General features: G+C 47.5%; 1 protein-coding gene and 1 long non-coding RNA gene across 4 annotated transcripts; one reads left to right on the top strand and one right to left on the bottom strand.

Moving 5' to 3' along the window:
• The first annotated feature begins 3,054 nt into the window (after positions 1 to 3,054).
• On the top strand, positions 3,055 to 7,135 carry LOC146179801 (uncharacterized). 3 transcript variants are annotated; one of them, XM_084579358.1, is made up of 13 exons: positions 3,063 to 3,543; positions 3,906 to 3,968; positions 4,032 to 4,094; positions 4,826 to 4,879; positions 5,319 to 5,372; positions 5,457 to 5,486; positions 5,550 to 5,609; positions 5,689 to 5,745; positions 5,825 to 5,869; positions 5,950 to 5,994; positions 6,066 to 6,165; positions 6,664 to 6,825; positions 6,904 to 7,135. In XM_084579358.1, the coding sequence occupies exons 1-13, from the start codon at positions 3,214 to 3,216 to the stop codon at positions 7,113 to 7,115; spliced, it is 1,275 nt and encodes a 424-aa protein (XP_084435484.1). In that variant the 5' UTR covers positions 3,063 to 3,213; the 3' UTR covers positions 7,116 to 7,135. The 3 variants fall into 3 exon arrangements, with proteins under 3 accessions (XP_084435483.1, XP_084435482.1, XP_084435484.1); XM_084579357.1 differs by having other exon boundaries at positions 3,055 to 3,543; positions 5,550 to 5,603; positions 6,066 to 6,825; XM_084579356.1 differs by having other exon boundaries at positions 3,056 to 3,543; positions 6,066 to 6,825.
• On the bottom strand, positions 6,821 to 10,318 carry LOC146179800 (uncharacterized). The gene is made up of 3 exons (XR_014700776.1): positions 10,088 to 10,318; positions 8,585 to 8,624; positions 6,821 to 7,629 (listed from the first exon to the last, which is right to left on the bottom strand). It is a non-coding gene; the product is annotated as an uncharacterized LOC146179800 (long non-coding RNA).
• Positions 10,319 to 19,852: the final 9,534 nt, after the last annotated feature.

Here is a 19,852-nt window from a genome sequence, read left to right as displayed (position 1 = left end):
GTGAGGTGTGCTTCCATCATTACCGCTAAGGTGTTATGAACTCCTAAGTTTAGTAGTGTTTTATTTGGGGTATGACGAGGGAGGTTAAGCGCAATTTTATAGGACTGCCTAATTAGAGAATCCAGGTCGCCTCTTTCTCTGTGAGGGTGACGTATGGTGTAGAGTAGGTAACTGCTAAGAGCGAAGGCTTCTACTAGTTTCCTGGTCTCAGCTTCTTTAACTCCTCCACGCCTATTCGCGATTCGTCTGAAGAGGAAGGAAATTTGGTTGACGGTGTTTTTCAGTTTCTTAATTAGTGAGTCGTTTTTTTGGTTTGACTGTATGAGCATTCCCAAGATTCTTAGTGTTTCCACTTCTTGGATGGCTGCACCTTCCGCGCAGATTTTGATCGCAGGCGCTTTATTCTTTCTTTGACGCTTTGGGTGTAGAATGAGTAATTCAGATTTCGGGGGGGAACACGCGAGTCTCGCGGCTTGCGCCTCCTCTACGACTACGTCTACCGCTTGTTGTAGCGCATCTTGTATCGTGCCAGTACTCCCCTTCGTGGTCCAAAGGGTGATATCGTCCGCGTACAAAGAGTGTTCTAGGTCTGGGATTCTTGCGAGTTCGTGTGCCATTTTAATTAGGGTTATACTGAATAAAAAGGGGGAGAGGACCGATCCTTGCGGAGCTCCTCTATCTCCTAAAGTGAAGGTGTCGGATTTGATAGTGCCAATTTGAATTTTAGCCGTCCTATCGGAGAAAAAGTCCTTGATGTAGTTAAACGTTCTTGCGCCTACATTCAGCAGTGAAAGAGATTCTAGGATTGCTTTGTGTTTAACGTTATCAAATGCTTTGGTTAAATCTAGGGCTAGGATTGCCCTGGTACTCCTTTCTTGCTCATGAGATAGGACTTCGTTTGCTAGTCTTAGCATCGTATCCTGTGTTGATAAATGTGGTCTAAAGCCGACCATAGTGTTTGGATATAAATTCTCCGTTTGCATGTGAGACTGGAGTCGGTCTAGTATGACGTGCTCTATCAGTTTTCCTATGCAAGAAGTAAGCAAAATAGGTCTGAGGTTTTCTAGCGCGAGCTTTTTGCCAGGTTTTGGGATGAATTTAACGATGGCATGTTTCCAAGACGCTGGGAGTTTTCCCTCCCTTCAACACTCGTTCGCTAAGTCCGCTAGGGCTGTTATAGAAGCGTCGTCTAATTTCTGAGTGTCTTATTGTAAATGCCGTCCTCTCCTGGTGCGGATGTTGTACGTACCTTAAAGAGGGCTGCTCTTATTTCCGCCATTGTTATGTCAGCATCCAGGATGGAGTTAAGCTCTCCTTTATAATCGGGCAAGGACTTCGTCTCACGGGTTGTGCAGGAGTATTTCTGTTGTAGCGTGTCTATAATAACTTGATCCGTGGCTGGATTTATGTTTAAAATTTTGGTGATTTCCTTTTGAGTGGTAGCTTTGTTGGAATGCGGATCAAGGAGAGCGCAAGAGATATGCCTTATAACCAGTTTACAGTTACCGCGCCTTTCCCTTCTTTAAAACCAGTTTGCGATTTTATTCATGATTACATAATTTCAACAGATTCCTATGCTAGGTGCGATTTCATTACCTTTTCTTTTCCTTTTTATTTTTTCCAAATTCTAGTTAAAGATCTATATTTATCTAAATACTGCAGTCCTTGAACATAAATATTTACAATTTACAAAGAACTCTGGCCAATCCGTCACCGTGGGTATGTGCCATTCTGTCTCAGGTCATCATCATCATCAACAACAACAACAACACATGCAGCGGATGGACGTTTCCCGAGAGGACACACCGAGGAGAAGCAGCGTCCCATTGTGTGGGTAGGTATGCTGATCTCATGCACACTCTTCTTTCTCTGATACAGGGACTGGAGTGAGGACTAGTCTTGGCGACGATTGTGCAGTTCGGAACGCCAGAGCAACGGAATACACTGCTGATGCGAGCACTCCCAGGAGCAGCATGGGAACCAGTTCTTCCGAATCGGTGCCCGGGCGTGCCATCAGCGCTAGGGTCCCAATAGACATGCAGCTGTGCCCCGTTCATGGACGCCCTGGCTTCCACGAGATGACCGAGCTGCGTGAGATTTGTGCAGCATGTTGGGCGCTGGCCTCAAGGGTGATGACCACGGCGCTTGCCCATTTTAAGATGATGAAGGTGCTGCAACTGGGGACGGGACCAGAGGTAAGATACTAACTACTTGGACGCGATTTCGAGGCAGACGACCAGCTGATAATTTTCTTGTGTAGCTCAGATATATTTCGCGTTCGAGAAGCACCATCCTCGTCAAGCTCAAGTGTCGAATTATCTCCGCCGATGTCAGCGGTCAGATAACGGAGCAGGAAGAACTGCGAATGAGATCTGGGTTAAGGGCTACAAGACTGCGACCTCGATAGAGGCTACTGTGTGGCCATAATATAAAAAATTAAGGGATCTCTTAGATGTCTTATCAGTGGAGATTGGCGAAAGCCTACGTCCTCTCTTATCTGCCTCTCATGGTTTCCCTCTTATTCGCGTTCGTTGCAGTGATACATATAACTATACTGGATTAACAGGAAAAAGGAAGATGCAGTATCTGTCACACTTTCTCCAGCAAGTGTTACTTCGGACGGCTCATTGTCGCTCCTGTCGCGTTCCTTAGTGCGCCTTCATGTGTGGCATTTCCGCCGGGCTGGTGCAGTGGTTACGGCGCTCGACTACTGTGCCCAAGGACGCGGGATCGAATCGCGGCCTCGGCGGCCGCTTTTCGATGGAGGCACTACTGGTACTCCCCTGATGGGCCTGGGACAGGTAGGTCTCCGCCGCTTGCGGCGTGGGCTAGCCTGCCTCAGAATTTTTATTTGTTATAGGCCGTCATTGCACCCGACACCGTTTTGGTGGTGGACGACGACTGTTGTTGCGGCGCGCGTCTTTCTATCCCTCTTCCGTTTATTTTCTCTTCGGTCTGCACGAGGCAGCGGAGGTGGCTCAGCTGCGGAGCCAGTAGCAGGCCCGTGCATTTTCTGTTCCTTCTTCCTATACACCATTTTCCGAAAAGAAGCAAGATACTCTCTAACACCATGCACTACGAGCGACCCCACTTCCGTTTCCGCCTTTCCGTGGTTGCCATCTCTCTTTGGACTGATAACCCGGCACACGGAGTGATGTGCGCGCGTGCGTTCGCTACAGTAGCCCGTGTTAAATACATATTTGCCTTGGTGTAATGAATGGTGCAATGCCGTACGCAACTCCAACGTCATCTGGACAGCACTGCGTGGTCGTGGGATGCGGCAGTACCCAGCGAAAGCGGAAAAATATTGCCGCTAGTTCGTGCGCGCGCCATGGTACTCGGAAGTCGGAGTGCGGCTGCGACATGTTTTTGTTGCATCGTTTTCCTGCCAATCCGGAGTTGAATCGACAGTGGGTGGCGTTGATTAATAGGAAAAACTTCGTACCATCACAGAGCTCACGTGTATGTTCACTGCACTTCGTGGATGGAAAGCGCACGGAAATTAACCCACTGCCGATGCTGCATCTGGGATACGAACGAAAGGTAAGTACACTTACGTAGTCACCGACTGGCGATTTTCTTCCGCGCTATGATCAAAGTCGTTGGCGTTAAAGCTGATGCAGTCAGAATATTAGCTCGTGCTCGTGTACTGTGAAAATGACGGTTCAACCCACTTTAAACAGCACGTAGCCAGTCTGAGCGAAAACCCGTCCTAAGGAACTGCTCATCTCACACCATCAGCCGTTTTAGAAGTTTTTTTTCGCTAATCAGTCTTTAAACCTTTTATTTTTGTAACGAAGGGTCAGTAGATGATGGACACCCGTGACTGCACGACTCTACCGACGCTTGCTGACAGAAGTGGTGCCTTTATGGATCGATTACGAGTGACATTTCTTTGCGTTCAGGTGATCCACGGCCGCAGGCGCCTGATGCGCGACGACTGCATCCCGCCGGCAGCGAAACGAAAGGTGAGCATATAAAGTGTAAGCATAAAGGTTTTGTGACACAAGTAAATTTTATTTTCATTTCAGAAACAAGACAAGGACAGTAATGCACTAGATGAAACATGCGATACACAAGTGCCTGCACAAAATGTAAGAACCTCTATTTCTTTTCTTCTGCCAGAAACATTAAAAAGAGCAGCTTAAAAAAAAAGCTAGGAATTATCTAACTATGGCAGCATAAAACATTTCACTATTCATGTTCCTTGTGAAACAAGGTAGCTTAGCACCACCAGGGCAGAGCTACCTAATGGACAAGCTCGGCTTGCAAATGCATGGCCGCTTTTTTTTTTTTGCCCATGAGCACTGATTAGTGCAGTTCTGCATGTGTATGTGCCCGCAGCTAGATTTGCCAAGATCATGAATGTTTTAAGCTGCCTGTTCTTACATTTGAAACATTAGCATCTCCTGCTTTCCACCTTGCACTCACCCTTCAACCACTTAGAGCCATTCAATTGCCAACTGAGTAACAAATTTTCACCTTAAGACTGCTCTTTGCATTGTATAACCCTTATTAGGAAATGAATTACTTGTGCATGGATTATTGTGCTGTCTTGACAGCTGCCTCCTAACAGTGAATACATGGCGATACATCTGCTCCCAAACAACAATGCACGCATGCATGCAGCTGCACACATAAACTCTGTCAATCAGGCACAATTAGCATGCCTTATTATTCGTATTTTTAGGCCACTGCTTGTACTGCATCTGGAACAGCCGACTTAGCTTCTAGTAGGAATGCAAATGGAGTGGTGTGGTTTCTGTGTTCACATAGAACATTTATCATATTGTAACAACTCATTCTTGCACTCTCCTCTCTACAGGTGCCTTCCGACCCTGAGGACGCTGCAGATCTTCTCCCAACCTTCGAGAGTAATGTAAGCATGCATGCAGTTGCGAATGTGAACTGAATTGCCCCACAGGCACAATTAGTGTGCCTTGTTTTTATTTCCGGGCTGTAGCTTCTACTGCATCTCGAACAGTTGGAATGTAAATGTGGTGGTGTGGTTTGTGTTCACATAGAGCAATTACCATATTGTAACAACTCATTCTTGCACTCTCCTCTCTACAGGTGCTTTCCGACACTGAGGACGCTGCAGGTCTTTTCCCAACCTTCGAGAGTAATGTAAGCATGCATGCAGCTGCAAATGTGAACTGAATTGCCCCACAGGCACAATTAGTGTGCCTTGTTTTTATTTCCGGGCTGTAGCTTCTACTGCATCTCTAACAGTTGGAATATAAATGTGGTGGTGTGGTTTCTGTGTTTACATACATTGATCATATCATACCAACTCATTTTTGCACTGCTCTCTACAGGTGTCTTCCAACACTGAGGACACTGCAAATCTGCTTCCAACCTCTGAGAACAATGTAAGAAAATTCATGTAGCTGCATAGGCTTGAAACAGTACAGTGCGAACAAAAAGCTCACAGTTCCTTTTTCGTGTGTTGACAGGTTACCATTTCAACGAACAATCACCGAAATGTAAGTATTTACTGATGAAAGGCTTAAACCAAACTCATTAACGTTGTATGAATGTGTTAATAGGTTCTGCCATTTGCCACTGACTATACCTGGCACGGCCTGCCCATCAGAAATACAGTAACTGTAAGTATGCGCGCAGGCACTGAGCCTAGAAGCATGCGGAGGATTCTAGGCACATATTCACTAATTTATTTTTCCTCAGGATGGTGTTCCTGTTCATCAGAGTATTTCAAGCAGTTCATGCAGCAGTGAACTAAATGTAAGCTCACATGATTTCCAAGTTTCTCAACCTGGCTGCAAATGAGACAAAAATCACTATTGGTTCCCTTTTCTGAAAGGTGGATGCTGTGCCAGCTGGTATGCTGCTTTCGAATGACGAAGACGTGAGTGGGCATGCAGGTCTTTTCATACATCATCTCGACATGCAGCAGATGCTAAATGGGTGTATTTTGTGTGCTAACAGGTGGCGGCCAACCAAAGAAACGTGCCAGATAAACAAACAAGAAAGGTACTCCTGTTTTCCTAACATCAAATGTGGCCTCAAAAATAACTCAAATGTGACTAAATTTTTCATTGCAGGTCGAAACAAAAGAAAACTCTACACAATGGGAGACAACATCAACTGACCACACATATGCATCAACGAATCACTGTTTAAGCATTTCCTTTGCCATTAAAGGTATTCGTTCCCAATACCTGACACCACAGGACATACTCTTCTACACAGGAGTTTCAATAGCAGTATTTGACAAACTTGTTGTGAAACTGCAAGCGATGGACGCTAAAGTTTCGAAGACATTAAGTCTCAAAGAGCAGCTGCTCCTGACACTCATGAGGCTTAGGCTTGGTCTGCTCTGTGCAGACCTCGCAAGAAGATTTGAGGTTTCTGTGGCAAGTGTGTCAAAAATGTTCGCAAATATGCTGCACCACTTAGAGAAGATAATGGAAGATGTAGTGGTTTGGCTTCCAAGAGCAGCTATTTATGACAGCATGCCGCAGAGCTTCATTAAAAGTGGTTATAGTCGTACCACTTCCATCTTTGATTGTACAGAGGTGCTGCTCCAAAGGCCCAGGAAGTTGCTCGCTAGAGCGCAGAGCTATAGCTCGTACAAAGGCTCCAACACAGTAAAATTTTTAACTGTTATAGCACCCAATGGTCTTATTATGTTTGTGTCAGATGTGTACGGCGGAAGAGCCTCGGACAAGCATATTGTCAGAACATGCGGCGTCGAAGATTACCTCCTTCCAGGGGACCACATTATGGCCGACAGAGGCTTTAAGCTCGAGCCTCACCTTGCAGCACAAGGCATCAACATGAACACACCAGCCTTCACTAGAGGTGAGTGTTTCAAGTTTATAAAAGAACACATTACTTTCTTTTTTCCCAAACTCAAAGGGGTTTTATCTTTACTTTCAGGAAAGACCCAACTTTCCGAAGAGGAAGTAACAAGCACAAGGAGGATCGCATCAGTGCGAATACACGTGGAAAGAGCGATAAACAGGATAAAAACTTATCGAATCTTCAAGCATGCTCTGGCAATTAAGTCCAGGAAGCATATAAACAGAATTGTTTTTGTGTGCGCCGGGCTCTGCAACATGAAGGGTCGTTTATTTAAAAAAAATGAATAAAACAGACGTACACACCTGTATCCCAGTAGTCAGAGTCACATTTGAAGCCAAACATATACATAACAAACATACTAATATGGAACACATTTATAAGACTCTGTACAGTGATGTTAATTTGCAAACTGGCACAAGGAACTCAGCTTATTAAAATGACTGCTGCATCACTGATCAAGCTGCTGTTAGTCTGGGAAGCACTACTTTTTCAAAAAAGCTCTCTGGAGTCTACATGTGTGTCGATAAATCCATCCTCTTTCTGCACACCAAGCAACATACCTCCGTTGCCCACATGCAAATGGAGAAACCATGCATTACACTGTCTTTGTTCTTTTGTTGCTGCTTCGGTATCCATGGATGCGCAACTAATTCTCGGCTGTTGTAGCACATTGTGCTGACTTTCTTAGCCAGCTGCAATCACACTGCCCAGGTTGAGATGGCAAGGGGGCCTGTCCAGCATTATCTCGAATCCAGCTACCTGTTCTGAAGTATTCCTGGCACCAGCTGCTTTTGTGGCCACCTAAACAAGAAAAAAAAAATCTTGTGAATAACCCCTTTTCTGTGACTAGAAAAGAAATGGTCCATTTTAATTGCGCCAAAAAACGAGAAAGGGACAAAGACAGCATGCTTGCAACTGAATTATTGAAGTTTCTTCTGCGTTCTGTGAAAAGCACGACTTGCCAAGAGGCAGCTGCAGCCTGAAGGTTTCAAAAGACTGTCCGATGTTATGTTTTGAATTTTTATGTCGAAGTGCAGTCAGTGACCACAGCAGTGTAACAAAGTACGGTTCTACAAATTTTCTTCAGTCATGTAGACTAACAATCATTTTGCAGCCAGTCTCTTAGAATGAGGCAGGTAACCTGAGCATACAAACATAAAAAGCATTTCGTAAGGCAACAAAGTAAAGGCATCTGATGGGTGAATTTTTTCTACAACTGTAGCATTGACAATTTTGTTATTATTAGGTTGCAGAGCTTTCTGACAACAAACATGAATTTTGTTCATGTAATTCTTTATAAATACACCAGATGCATGACTAACATTAACCAAAGCTGGTTTGACATTTCTTTTTCTGCCTCAGTTCCATGCTGCTGCGATATCTGTGCATGTGTGTCCAGTGATGTCATGTTGCAAAGTATGTCAACTTTCCATAACAGCGAACCAATATGGTTGAACACACATGCCTTCCCTGCCATGCAATTGCAGCCGACAGTCAAGACCTGCCCCCCCTGTTGTGACGCAGGCCCAGGCTAGCCATGGCTTTTTGTTAATCGCCTGGGATGGCCGCACTTCTGCCTTGAGGCACACAATGTCTTCGCTCATTTGGTAGCAGAGCACTTGCCACACTGCATGTAATTATAAGTCAAGGTCAAGGCTCTGGAATGCTTCAGCCTCCCTGAGGTCACAGGCAGGCTTTAGTTAAGGTAACAATGTGCCCACTAGTCAGATTTGGCCATAACTTCGTGTCATCATACCATTTGTCTTCAAGGCTTGGGTGGGTGTAGGTTCAGCCACCTAAAAAAAAAAAGCAGCATGCAGAAAACATAAGAGGAGGCAAAAACACAGTACTACATGAATGGAACTGGCACCATGAACATTTGGCTCAGATGAAAATGAAGGAAACATGTGGCATCAGTACCAAAATGACGTCAGACATGGTCAAAACGAAAAATTATGTCAATCACTGCAACCTTGCTTTGGCTGAAGGCCGATCAGATGCAACTAAAAAAAAAGTTGACCTTCTCGCTGAGAGTAGGTGTAAGCATAAAATGGATTAAAGGGAAGGGCTACCAATTTCAAGAGCATCTCATTTCTGCTTTGGCACATATCTTTTCTCACTGCACAGCTGAGGTGACCACCGAGAAGTGAATCCCCCTTATTACCCTTTCTCTCAAATTTTTCTCTGCACACTATGAACTAATGAATGATAAACAAACCACAATAACAACTGGTAGCTGACTGGCACTAAGTGTACGGTGCCTTTGTATTTCTCTGCTTTCATGTTGCTCTTTACTACGTACATGATTAGAGCCAGTGCTCTGCAACGGGCTTGTTGTTTAGCAACCTATGTTTCTGGACTAGTTCGTTTTACATTTCTAAACTGCCAAAGATAGGGCGCTGCATGCAAAAAAGCAAAGATTACATGCAGTGCTTTGTCTTTTTCAATTAGAAACAGTGTTGTTTAGTTCCTTACTGTGGAGGGAAAATGCATAGGCAAGCTCCCCGCTGCTGTACCACCCAGGAACTGGATGACGGTGACAGCGGGGTAGAGTATCTTCTTGCAGTAAGCACTCGGTTAGAACATGGTTACTGCACGCAGATAATCAGCCAATTTTCGCTGTTGTTGCAGCGGGTGAGAGGTATAGATTGCTTCAGTAATCGCTTAGGCGAACGTAATTTGCCAACCCGACGCAGCGGCTGGCTGTGCTGCCCATTCTGGAGACGCTAGGTTCGTCAAAGCTTGTTTAGGTTGGCCTCCGCGTTTTCCCGTCGGCTCGTCACAGTTTTCTCATTCTGGTTCAGGACCACCATATCGCTTCGACAACGAAAGCTAAAAGTATTTCATATTAAAAAAAAAAAAAACAGCACTGTGTTGCAGTCGCGCATGTCAAAGGAACCGATGATATGAACGCGCAACAGACAACAGGTTTGCTTTCGTAAACGGAATAACGCTCCCCTGTGGAACCAATCTCTCAGTGGGTATTACTCAAGAACTTCAGCATGTGCGAAATGAGTGGTGTTAATGCCAGCTAAGCAGATTCGAAGGCAAACAGCTATCAATAAATTCGCTCGTATTCGCACTTGTAGCCCGACGCTCGCTGCACAAGTGATCGAACTCAGCCAATCAGTTAAAACGTGCGTATTACAGCAACTGGAACGAATGCAAAAAAAAAAAAGGGGGGGGGGGATATCTAGAAGAACGACTGCCGTTTTTTATTTTCAACGCATCGTGATCTTTATTTATGGAAACCACTCACCGATGCTGATCGTAGGCTCCGTCGGTGCCTGCTGCTCGCCTTCTCCCGGTCGATTGCAGCGGGTGCTTGTGGCCCCTAACGCCATGCGTACACGCAGATATAAGCAGAGCGGATCCCGATATTAAATGTTTGCACCTCGGAACAAGACAGGAATGGGAAGCCGCAACGCGAAACCACAAAAAACACCGCAAGCAGCTTTCAGGTATGTCTCAGAAGGCAACTTTATCAGTCCAAGATGGCGCCGACGCTAGGCGGCGCTAAAGCAGGCAAAGCTATGACAATATGGCGGCGCCCAGGTATCGAAACTAAAATCGTGTATAGCCACAACAACAACAAAGGCAAGGCGCCCGTGTGCTGTGTAATGTCAGTGTACTTTAAAGAAGCCTAGGTGGTCGAAATTTCCGGAGTCCTCCACTACGGCGTCTCTCATAGCCTGTGTCACTTTGGGACGTTAAACCCCTCAAACCAACCAAGCAGATGGCAAGAACGCTAGACAAGAACAATCTCGTGGAATCTAGCGGAATGTGAAAGATCACGCGCACAGTTCTCGTGTCCAACTCTCGCACTCGAGATTTCATTCTATGAGCCTAGAAAGGCTTTCACTTTAAAATGTCGAGCACACAACAATCTACATACGAGGCTGGGGCAGGGGCGTCACCGCCGCTTGCGGTTGGGGCTAGCCTCAGTTGGGGACGACGGCTGTTGCCCCCCCCCCCTCCCAATGCGCGTCTTTCTCTCGAATTTCTTTTTTCTTTTCTCCTCTATTTTCCGTTCTGTCTGCATGAGACTTTTCTCCTCTATTTTCCGTTCTGTCTGCATGAGGCAGCGGAGGTGCCTCGCCGGGGTGGTGCTGTGATAAGACGCCCGACTACTGTGCCGGAGCACCCGGGTTCGAACCCGACCTCGGCGGCAGCGTTTCGATGGAGGCGAAACGAAGAGGCGTCGTGTGCTGTGCGATGCCAGCGCACGTTAAAGATCCCCAGGTGGTCGAAATTACTTCGTAGCCCTCCACTACGGCTCCTATTTCTCTCTTTCCACTTTCTCTCCCACCTCCCTCCCTCCCCCAACGGTGCGGTTGAGGTGTCCACAGAAAAAGAAGTGAGACAGGTACAGCGCCTCTCCCTTCCTATAAAAAATTGGTCTGGCTTAGCTTATGGTTAAGCCTAGGATGCGAAGCATACTAGCCTAATAAATTAAACATTACCTTGCTATACCTGGTTAGCCATTCATAATCAAGACATTACCTGGCTATACCTGGTTAGCCATTTCATAGACAAGAACGCTGCTCAACTGACTCAACAAGTGCGTCGCCTTTTATACAATTGCGTGAAGTGCCCCGCCGGGGTGGCGCAGTGGTTACGGCGTTCGGCTACTGTTCCCAAAGATGCGGGATCGAATCCCGGCCTCGGCGGCCGCTTTTCGATGGAGGCGAAAAGCAAGACGCCCGTGTGCTGTGCGATGTCAGTGCACGTTAAAGAACCCCAGGTGGTCGAAATTTCCGGAGTCCTCCACTACGGCGTCTCTCATAGCCTGAGTCGCTTTGGGACGTTAAACCCCACAAACCAACCAACCAATCAGTATCTCCTAGCGGTAGGAGCGGGAGTTAGGCCGCCGGCGGAGGCTGCGCGTCCGCAAGCGAGCGCAAGAGTTGAGCCCCAGCTTTCACAGCTTTTGTGACGTCATATCACGTGGTGCGCCGATGTAGGTCAAGTGGTAGCTACGCGGCCGCGCGCGGCGCAGCAAGGAAGAGCTCGGTTGTGTGGCTAGTATGCTTCGCATAAAAAAGAATCACACAGCGGAGGTGGCCCGGCCACAGAGCCAGTAGCAGGCCAGGGCATTTTCTTTTCCTGCTTACTGTCGCAACAACAACAATCTACAGCTGAGAGATGCAAAAGCCTGAGAGTTGCTGCTGCACACCGTCCTACATGGTGCGCTCCTTGTTGAACACAACCAGCGTACCGTTGAGCGGATCAAGGTTCACCGGCGTTCTGTCATTCGTTTACAGGAAAGGGAAGGCGAGGTAACATTTATTCGCGGAATCTCGCTGCGTCAGAATTTATGCCGAACATAGAAACTTTATGCATGGTACTAGGAATGCTGAGAAATTTCGCGGTCGTTTTTAGTGTTTTTTTGTGTGTTAAATTTAGATAATTTATTATTGTCATCTTTGCCTGCATTGGTTTTTGATGTGAGAATTTATTTGGGTCGATGTATGGATTTAGAGGCTGAGCACTGTAAGCTGCTGGATACCTGCACTTATTCGACACTTATCTTGCACTTTGCACCTTGTCACTCATTGCTTAAGTTTGCTTTCCTCTCCTGTAACAAAACCCCCAGCTGAGGCTGACAGCATTCTTAATCTCCTTCTCCAAATAACCGCTGTTTGTGAGTGACATATCAGCGCAGAGGTTCCATTCACAGATCACGCACCCTGCTCTAGTGCACATATTTTCGCTGCGTGAGCTGAATTTATATGTAGCTCGTTTAATATATTTAGCTTAAGCGTAGCACACTGCTATGATTGAAGCTCATTACATTCGTAGACACGTTAATCACAACCTGCCTTCTTAGCCAGTACTAATTGTAGGATCTAAATCTGGATGGAAGCAGTTAGACGCATGCTCCGTTATTTGTATTCTGCTATACTAGATGTGTAATGGGTTTAAGACAGCAAGCTTCCATAAAAATGAGTCTGGAGTGCCTAGGTAAATTACAGAGCGCCAACGCCTTAAAGAAGCATAAAGGCTTTGTCGCTTTGTCCCTTTGTCCGTGGATGCTTTGCAGCTAGGCTATCCGTTATTATATCAGTTCAGTTCAGTCGTGTCCGACTCTTCATGGACCCTATGGACCATATCACGCCACGCTTTCCTGTCTCTCGATATCTTCCTAACATTACATTATAATATTATATTATTATATTCTACAGGTTAAAACCAGAATGCGCGCTGCATCTATGCATTTTCTCTGAAAGCTAAGGTGCACCACGGCAGCCTTAATTATTTTGCAGTGGTAGTTACGACGGCAGGTGATGAAGAGACACCTAAGGTACGAGGATTCTCACTTCACAAGTAAAGCAAGCGTGCCTGGAGAATGGAAATCTACGGAAATCGTGTAATTTGTTACATTTAGCGTTTCCCTTTGTTTATTACGGGCTGCGCCAAATTAATAACTAACACATGCAGCTACAGAATACAATGACGAAATCAAACAGGAGAAATGTATAATCAGATTTACCCGATATATCTTTATTGTTTCTTCAGAAAGACAGCTTAATAGTTTCAAGGCAAATTTTTGGAGTGGTGTTAAAGTGCCATTGGAAATTTACTAGGGAGCAGTCAGTTGTAAATGTGGTTTGCTTCATACAAAGCGAAGAAGTCTGCATCTTCCACTCTTGGTTTGACATGTTAGCCATGTCATGCGAGAAAGCACGAATATGACAACAGAAGAAGGGGAAAAGGTGAAATATGAGAGGGAGCTAGAAACAATTTCGTCAAACTGGACCACTTTAACGTGCACTGATATTGTGCAACACATGGACGCCTTTGCCTCTGCGTTCACTGAAACGCGGTTCCCATTTTCCAGGTAGCAGAGTTGCTTGACCTCTAACCCCATCGTGAGGAGGCAGCAGGTATCGTTTTTAACGCGACAGCATTAAAGGCACCATTCACCAAAATCCGGTGTCGATTGTCGCCCGTTGACATTTAGAGAAAACAACTGGCTGTGGTTTAATTTCGATTAAACCTAGTGTGCAGCGGTAGCTGTTATTGTTGTGGCTGTAGGAAGAAAAAAAAATGCCCACGATTATGTTACTTCCTAATGCGATATTTGAGCGCAGCTCATCAGCTGTTTCATCTTTTCGATAAATTGAGGCAAAACGAAGAGGCGTCCGTGTGCTGTGCGATGTCAGGGCACGTTAAAGATCCCTAGGGGGTCGAAAGTACTCCATAGCCCTCCACTACGGCTCCCCTTTCTGTCTTTCCACTTTCACTCCCACCTTCCTCCCTTCCCTTACGGCGCGGTTCAGGTGTCCACAGAGCAAATGTGACAAATACTGCGCCTTTCCTTTCCCGTGAACCAATAGAGAAAAAAAAAGAGGCAAGGATTTCGAGCAAGGCACATAAGCACAATTACATACTTCTTTTTTTTTTAAATTTTTCACACGTATTCCTTCAAGAAACACTCCACTAACAGTTCTTGGCTGTCATGAAAGAAGGTTTGTGGTCCGAGAAATGAGAGCAATTGAGTTATCGCGAGGTTGCGGGAGGCAGCGCGTGGGTCCATAGGAACGCTGCGCAACGAACAGATAGCAGCGACTCGCTGACGCCGCTAGCGAGTGAAGCGAGCCTGGAAGCGAGTGAGAACGGGATGCACGCACCGTGATCCGCCGCTGTACGGTTGCTTTCTGCGGATGAAGGATGCGAGCGCTATTGTATCCCCCTCCGGACCGGTCGCCTCGGTGTGCTCGCATACTTGCGGAGCGGGTCGGCGTTTCCGCAACTGGAGAGCACCCTCGGCTCTACTCAGGGAGTCTCCTCTTTCTGCATGGCGGCGACGGTGTTCTGCGCAGCACGTCAGCACGTTGTGTTGACTAGCTAGCGACGTCAGTCAGTCGCTGCTAGCGCTGCCTCCGGCGACCCCCTTTTTTTTTCCTCGTGTGCTCCGGTAGCTGCGCGCGCTCCTACCCCCATCATTCGCCGCTGAGTGTACCCCCCCCCCCCTCCTCCTCCTGCTAGGCTCCGGTGGCCAAAGCGCCGGCTCGAACGGGGGGGCTGAAAGGGGGCGGAACTGGTTACGAGGCCGACGCCGACGCCGCCGCGAAACCCAGGAACGGCTGCCAAAGAGCTGCGCTCTAAAAAAGAAAATGCACGGGCCTGCTACTGGCTCTGTAACTGAGCCACCTCCACTGGATTGGCGGGCAGAAGAGATTGATTTATAGGAAAGGAAAGGCGCGGTAACTGACTCACGTGATTTCTGTGGACACCTCAACCGCACTGTAAGGGAAGGGAGGAAGGTGGGAGGGAAAGTGGAAAGAGAAAAAGAGTAGCCGTAGTGGAGGGCTACGTAGTAATTTCGACCGCCTGAGCATCTTTAAGGAGCGCTGACATCGCACATCACACGGGCGCCTTTTTCTTTTCGCCTCCATCGAAACGCAGCCGCCGAAGTCTGTGGACACCTGACCCGCGCCGTAACCGAAGGGAGGAAGGCGGGAGTGAAAGTGGAAATAATGTTGAGCCCTAGTGGAGAGCTACGGGGTAATTTCGACGACCTGCGGATCTTTAACGTGCGCTGAACGCCACTTCGTTTCACCTCCATAGAACTCCGGCACAGTAATTGGGCGTCTTAACGCTTCGCCACCCTGCCGGTGCTCCTTTCGGTCTTTCTGCTATTATCCCCATCTTCCTTTCCTTACGAAGCGGCTCAGGTGTCCACAGTGTAGCTGTGACAGGTACAGCGCCTTTCATTTCCTTTGAATCAATTAAGTGCCAACTTGGCCCTGAAGCTGTTCGAAGGTCATCAGAAGCACGCAGGAATTTTGGCTTCACCTAGCGTAGTAAAACTATAGCTCAAATGTTAGATTAACGCTGCGTAATCGAGTGTGGAGTGAACCTTTAGCTGCGGGTTAGTGAGCGTCGAATCAAAGATATGCAGAGTTCCTATGAACACATCAAAGTTCACCAGGAGTTTAAAGTAATCTACTTGCATGCCCTTCGCGTACGATGCCGTCCCGCCGCGTTGGTGCAGTGGCTATGATAAACGCCTATTGTGAAGGAATAACCGGACTCTATTTGTATTGAACGGGCTCGGTTTCGATAGAGGCGAAACAGAGGCGTCAGTGTGAAGCGTGATGTCAGTTCTCGTTAAAGATCCCCAGGTGGTCAAAATTACTCCGTAGCCCTACAGTACGGCTCCTAGTTTTCCGCTTTCATACTTTGATGTGCATGTAACAAGTGTGACAGGTACCGTGGCTCTACTTTCCTGTGAACCACGTGAGGTTACTTGAAAAGTAAAAGCGCACAGGAAGACACGCACTCGAGTGAAGAAGACACAGGACATGCACTCGAGTGAAGAAGGCACAGGACATGCGCTGTCCTGTGTCTTCTTCACTCGAGTGTATGTCTTCCTGTGTGCTTTTACCTTTCGTCAAGTTGCAATACATCATCTAGCCCATCGTAAAGTTTTGTTAAACACTTATTGTTATGTGATGCCAGCAGACGCTATCCTGCGGCACTCGGTCAGATCTACGCTGCGGCGCGCGCATGAAATGTGCGGAAATTATACTTCCCGCTGCCGCGGGTATCTGTTGGGGTGCCGCTACCCTCGTCTTCCTCTCTGTGGCGAGCACCACGAATCTTACGAGTTACTGGGTGATCTACTAACGCTTTGCACATGAGAAATGCGACTGAATAGTGAGGCACGGCTGCATATGTGGGAGTGATATGAGAGTCGCCCCGCCAGGACTCTTCGATTTGCCTTACCCTTCATACGGCTTGTTTAGTGAGGGCTTTTTATGTGGACTGGTAGCCTACGCTATCGCGTCCTACCCGTATCACTTCTCTGTTGTTGTTGTTGTGGCTGTAGGAAGAAGGAAACGAAAATGCACGGGCCTGCAACTGGCTCTGTAGCTGAGCCACCTCCACTGCCTCGTGCAGACAGAAGAGAAAATAGAGAAGAAAGAAACGAAAGAGGGAAAGAAAGACGCGCGCCGCAACAACAGCAGTCGTCCACCATCGAAGCGGTGGCGGGTGCAATGACGGCCTACAACAGACAAACATTCGATGGCACACACACACACACACACACACACAAACACACAAACACACACACACACACACGCACACACACACACACGCACACACACACACAAACGCGCGCACACACACACACACACAGTTACGGTGACATGTTATGTTTCGTGTGCTTTCTACAATGTCGGAAAAACTGGTAGAAAAACTGGAGACATTGTTTCCGAACCCGCAGCAGAACCTAATGAAATTCACTCAGTCACAAGGTGAATGATGGTTCGCGAAATATATATTTGTTACTTTAATTAGGCGGAAAGCAAAAGGCTCTGAGGAGCACTTCATGCGTCTATATATATATATATATATATATATATATATATATATATATATATGTATATATATACAGGTTCAAAGATAGACGGCATGAAGAACCTTTCTTCTTCACCACGTGGGACTTATTTAGGTTTCCTCACAAAGTTTTTTATATGCTTCACGGGAGGCAGCATGCGTGTGCTGTGCGATGTGCGTGTGCTGTGCGATATATATATATATATATATACATTTATATATATATATATATACATCGCATAGCACACGGGCGCCTTGCTTTTCGCCTCCAACGAAAAGCGGCCGCCGAGGCCGGGATTCGATCCCGCGTCCTTGGGAACAGTAGTCGAGCGCCGTAACCAGTGCGCCACCCCGGCGGGGCATATATATATATATATATATATATATATATATATATATATATATATATATATATATATATATATATATATATAATATATTGTAAAAAAAAGACCTTGCACCGGGCGCTACGCCGTGAACAGTCAAGGGAACGTTCGGCGATCAGCCGTACAACTTATGTTAGCACACGCACGAGCGTCGGAGCGAGCGTCGTCGTCGCGGTCTTTCCTGACCGTCAAGCTTTGAGCATGGTTGTCGTCGCTCTCTTCAGCATCAGGCGCTGAACATAACACAGCCGAATACCTGCTTTACAACTTGCACCGGGCGAAAAGGCGCCATCCTGGCGGCTTATGGCGATGTGACGATGGCAGGATTGTAGTAAGGTTTCAGGCGGTTACTGTGTAATATTTCACGGTTGCGGCGACAGTGGTCAGTGGATGGTGTAAGGGGTTCGATGAGGTAGTTGACGTTTGCTTGACCGTACGGAGGGGCATGATAATTGCTCAGAAGTTTGGATGAAATGCCGTGACTGGAGCAAAGCGTCTCTACGGTAAGCAGGAAGAAGTGCAGATTGACCTCGGGTGGTTTCTGCCGTTGCTGGGCGTGAGGAGAGAAGGACCGGGCAAGCTGGCGGCATTCTTCCGCATAGGTTGCAGCTTGTGAAACAGTCGTGAATTTGGAAGAATCCAGTCGGTATGGGAGAATGGTGTCTATGGTACAAGAGGGCTCACAACAGTACAGGAGGAAGTATGGCGAGAATCCAGTGGTTGCTTGAGTGGCAGAGCTATAAGCGAAGGTGACGAATGGAAGAACGCGGTCCCAGTTGGAGTGGTCTGAAGTGACCCACATTGCCAGCATGTCGCCCAGCAGAAACGCTCAACCATTCCATTTGTTTGCGAATGGTATGCGGAGGTGGCGCGGTGAACGATTTTGCATTCTCTAAGAGCACCTTCGACAACTTCAGAAAAGGCGGGAGCTCTGTCCCTCAGCAATTATTTTGGAGCCCCGTGGCGAAGAATGATATGATGGAGGATGATATAATGGAGCAGCACCGGATACGTTGAAAGAAGTCCCAACCAAAGTTGACGTCGTGTGATGAGCGGGCGAGGACGATGGATTCAATTGTGTATTGAACGTCGTCGATGACAAGGCGGGTGGTGCAGGCAGCTAATGGTCGAATGTCCTGAACGCTGGCGGTGCGAAGAGAAACGGCAAGAAGCGGCGTCATTACCTTTTTGAGTTTGCGACAGAGGGCGTAAAGAACTGAAACGGCTGCGCCAGTGTGTACAAGTTCTTCAACAGGACCTCTCTCAATGAATACGGTAATAATGTTGGCTAGTACTCAAACAGGTCTTGAGGTGGCCCCTGATGGCGCAGTTCTTGCCTCCTGAACGCGGCCGTTAGTTTTCCGTGTGAACGGCTGATTGGCGGAGGACCATCGGATAACGAAAAAGACGGCCAGGAGAAGGCGAGCGGTGGGAGCGGCGATGGTAACGTGAAGAGGACTGCGGAGGAGGCTCAGGAATACGGGCGAGGGGAATGGAGGTAGATTGTATGTCGGCTCACTTGTATAGTCGTAAGGACGAGGGCCACGATTGCGGCACAGACGAGCCGCATCACCGGTGACTCCACAGGCGCAGCAAAGTGGTCGGTTTATCTTCCATGCGCCAGTGGCTTGAGGACTGTGGCTGTGATCGACGGCAGAGAACCGGACGATAAGCCGGGATTGTAGGTTGCTGAGGTCCCTGAGGCTCGTATAGGAGTAGAGGCTGACTGTACACAGGGGCGACAGGGGAGGGCCGTGGCCGCACCAAAACATCAGAAGACGTGAGAGCAGCCGCCACCAGGGGCTGTTGAGGAGGTGATGGCAGAAAATCAGCGACCTGCTCTTGTTTGAAACGCTCAAGAGTGGGAGTAAACGGCGGCGCCGGCGCAGGTACTAGCGGGCAGGTAGACAAGGAAAGCTGGCGTGCGACATCCTCACGAACAAACTATTGATTGTGCTGGATGAGCGACTGTTGGTCCAAGGCACAGTCCCCGGAGAGAGCCAATCTGGAAAGGGTGGCCTATTGAAGACCAGCACATCGTGCGGAAAGCCGGCAGAGCCTGATAACAGAATCTGATAACATCGGACACAGTTTGTGGGTTTTTAGCGACGAGCATCTGGAAAATGCCGTGCATAATGTGCGCGCTCTTATCGTCGTCGCTCATGGTAGGGCTTACGCGCTTGCAGAGGTAGACGACATCTTCTATGAAAATGGTGAAGTTTTCGCCGGTTTGTTGTGCCCGGCTTTGCAAGCGTTGCTCGTCGCGAAGCTTATGTATAGCGGGACGG

The sequence above is a fragment of the Amblyomma maculatum genome, chromosome 9 (genome assembly GCF_055883805.1).
Source record: "Amblyomma maculatum isolate TAMU_Amacu chromosome 9, ASM5588380v1, whole genome shotgun sequence".
Classification (NCBI taxonomy): Eukaryota; Metazoa; Arthropoda; class Arachnida; order Ixodida; family Ixodidae; genus Amblyomma; species Amblyomma maculatum.
The sequence above is the reverse complement of the archived record's forward strand: the minus strand, read 5'-3'. Positions and strand labels throughout refer to the sequence as shown.

Excerpts from the sequence above, each read along its gene's own strand:
- LOC146179801 (XM_084579356.1), top strand. The coding sequence starts at position 3,214 with ATGAATGGTGCAATGCCGTACGCAACTCCAACGTCATCTGGACAGCAC. Across the intron at positions 4,880-5,318 it reads TCCCAACCTTCGAGAGTAAT|GTGTCTTCCAACACTGAGGA; the intron begins GTAAGCATGCAT and ends TGCTCTCTACAG. Across the intron at positions 5,995-6,065 it reads CAGATAAACAAACAAGAAAG|GTCGAAACAAAAGAAAACTC; the intron begins GTACTCCTGTTT and ends TTTTCATTGCAG.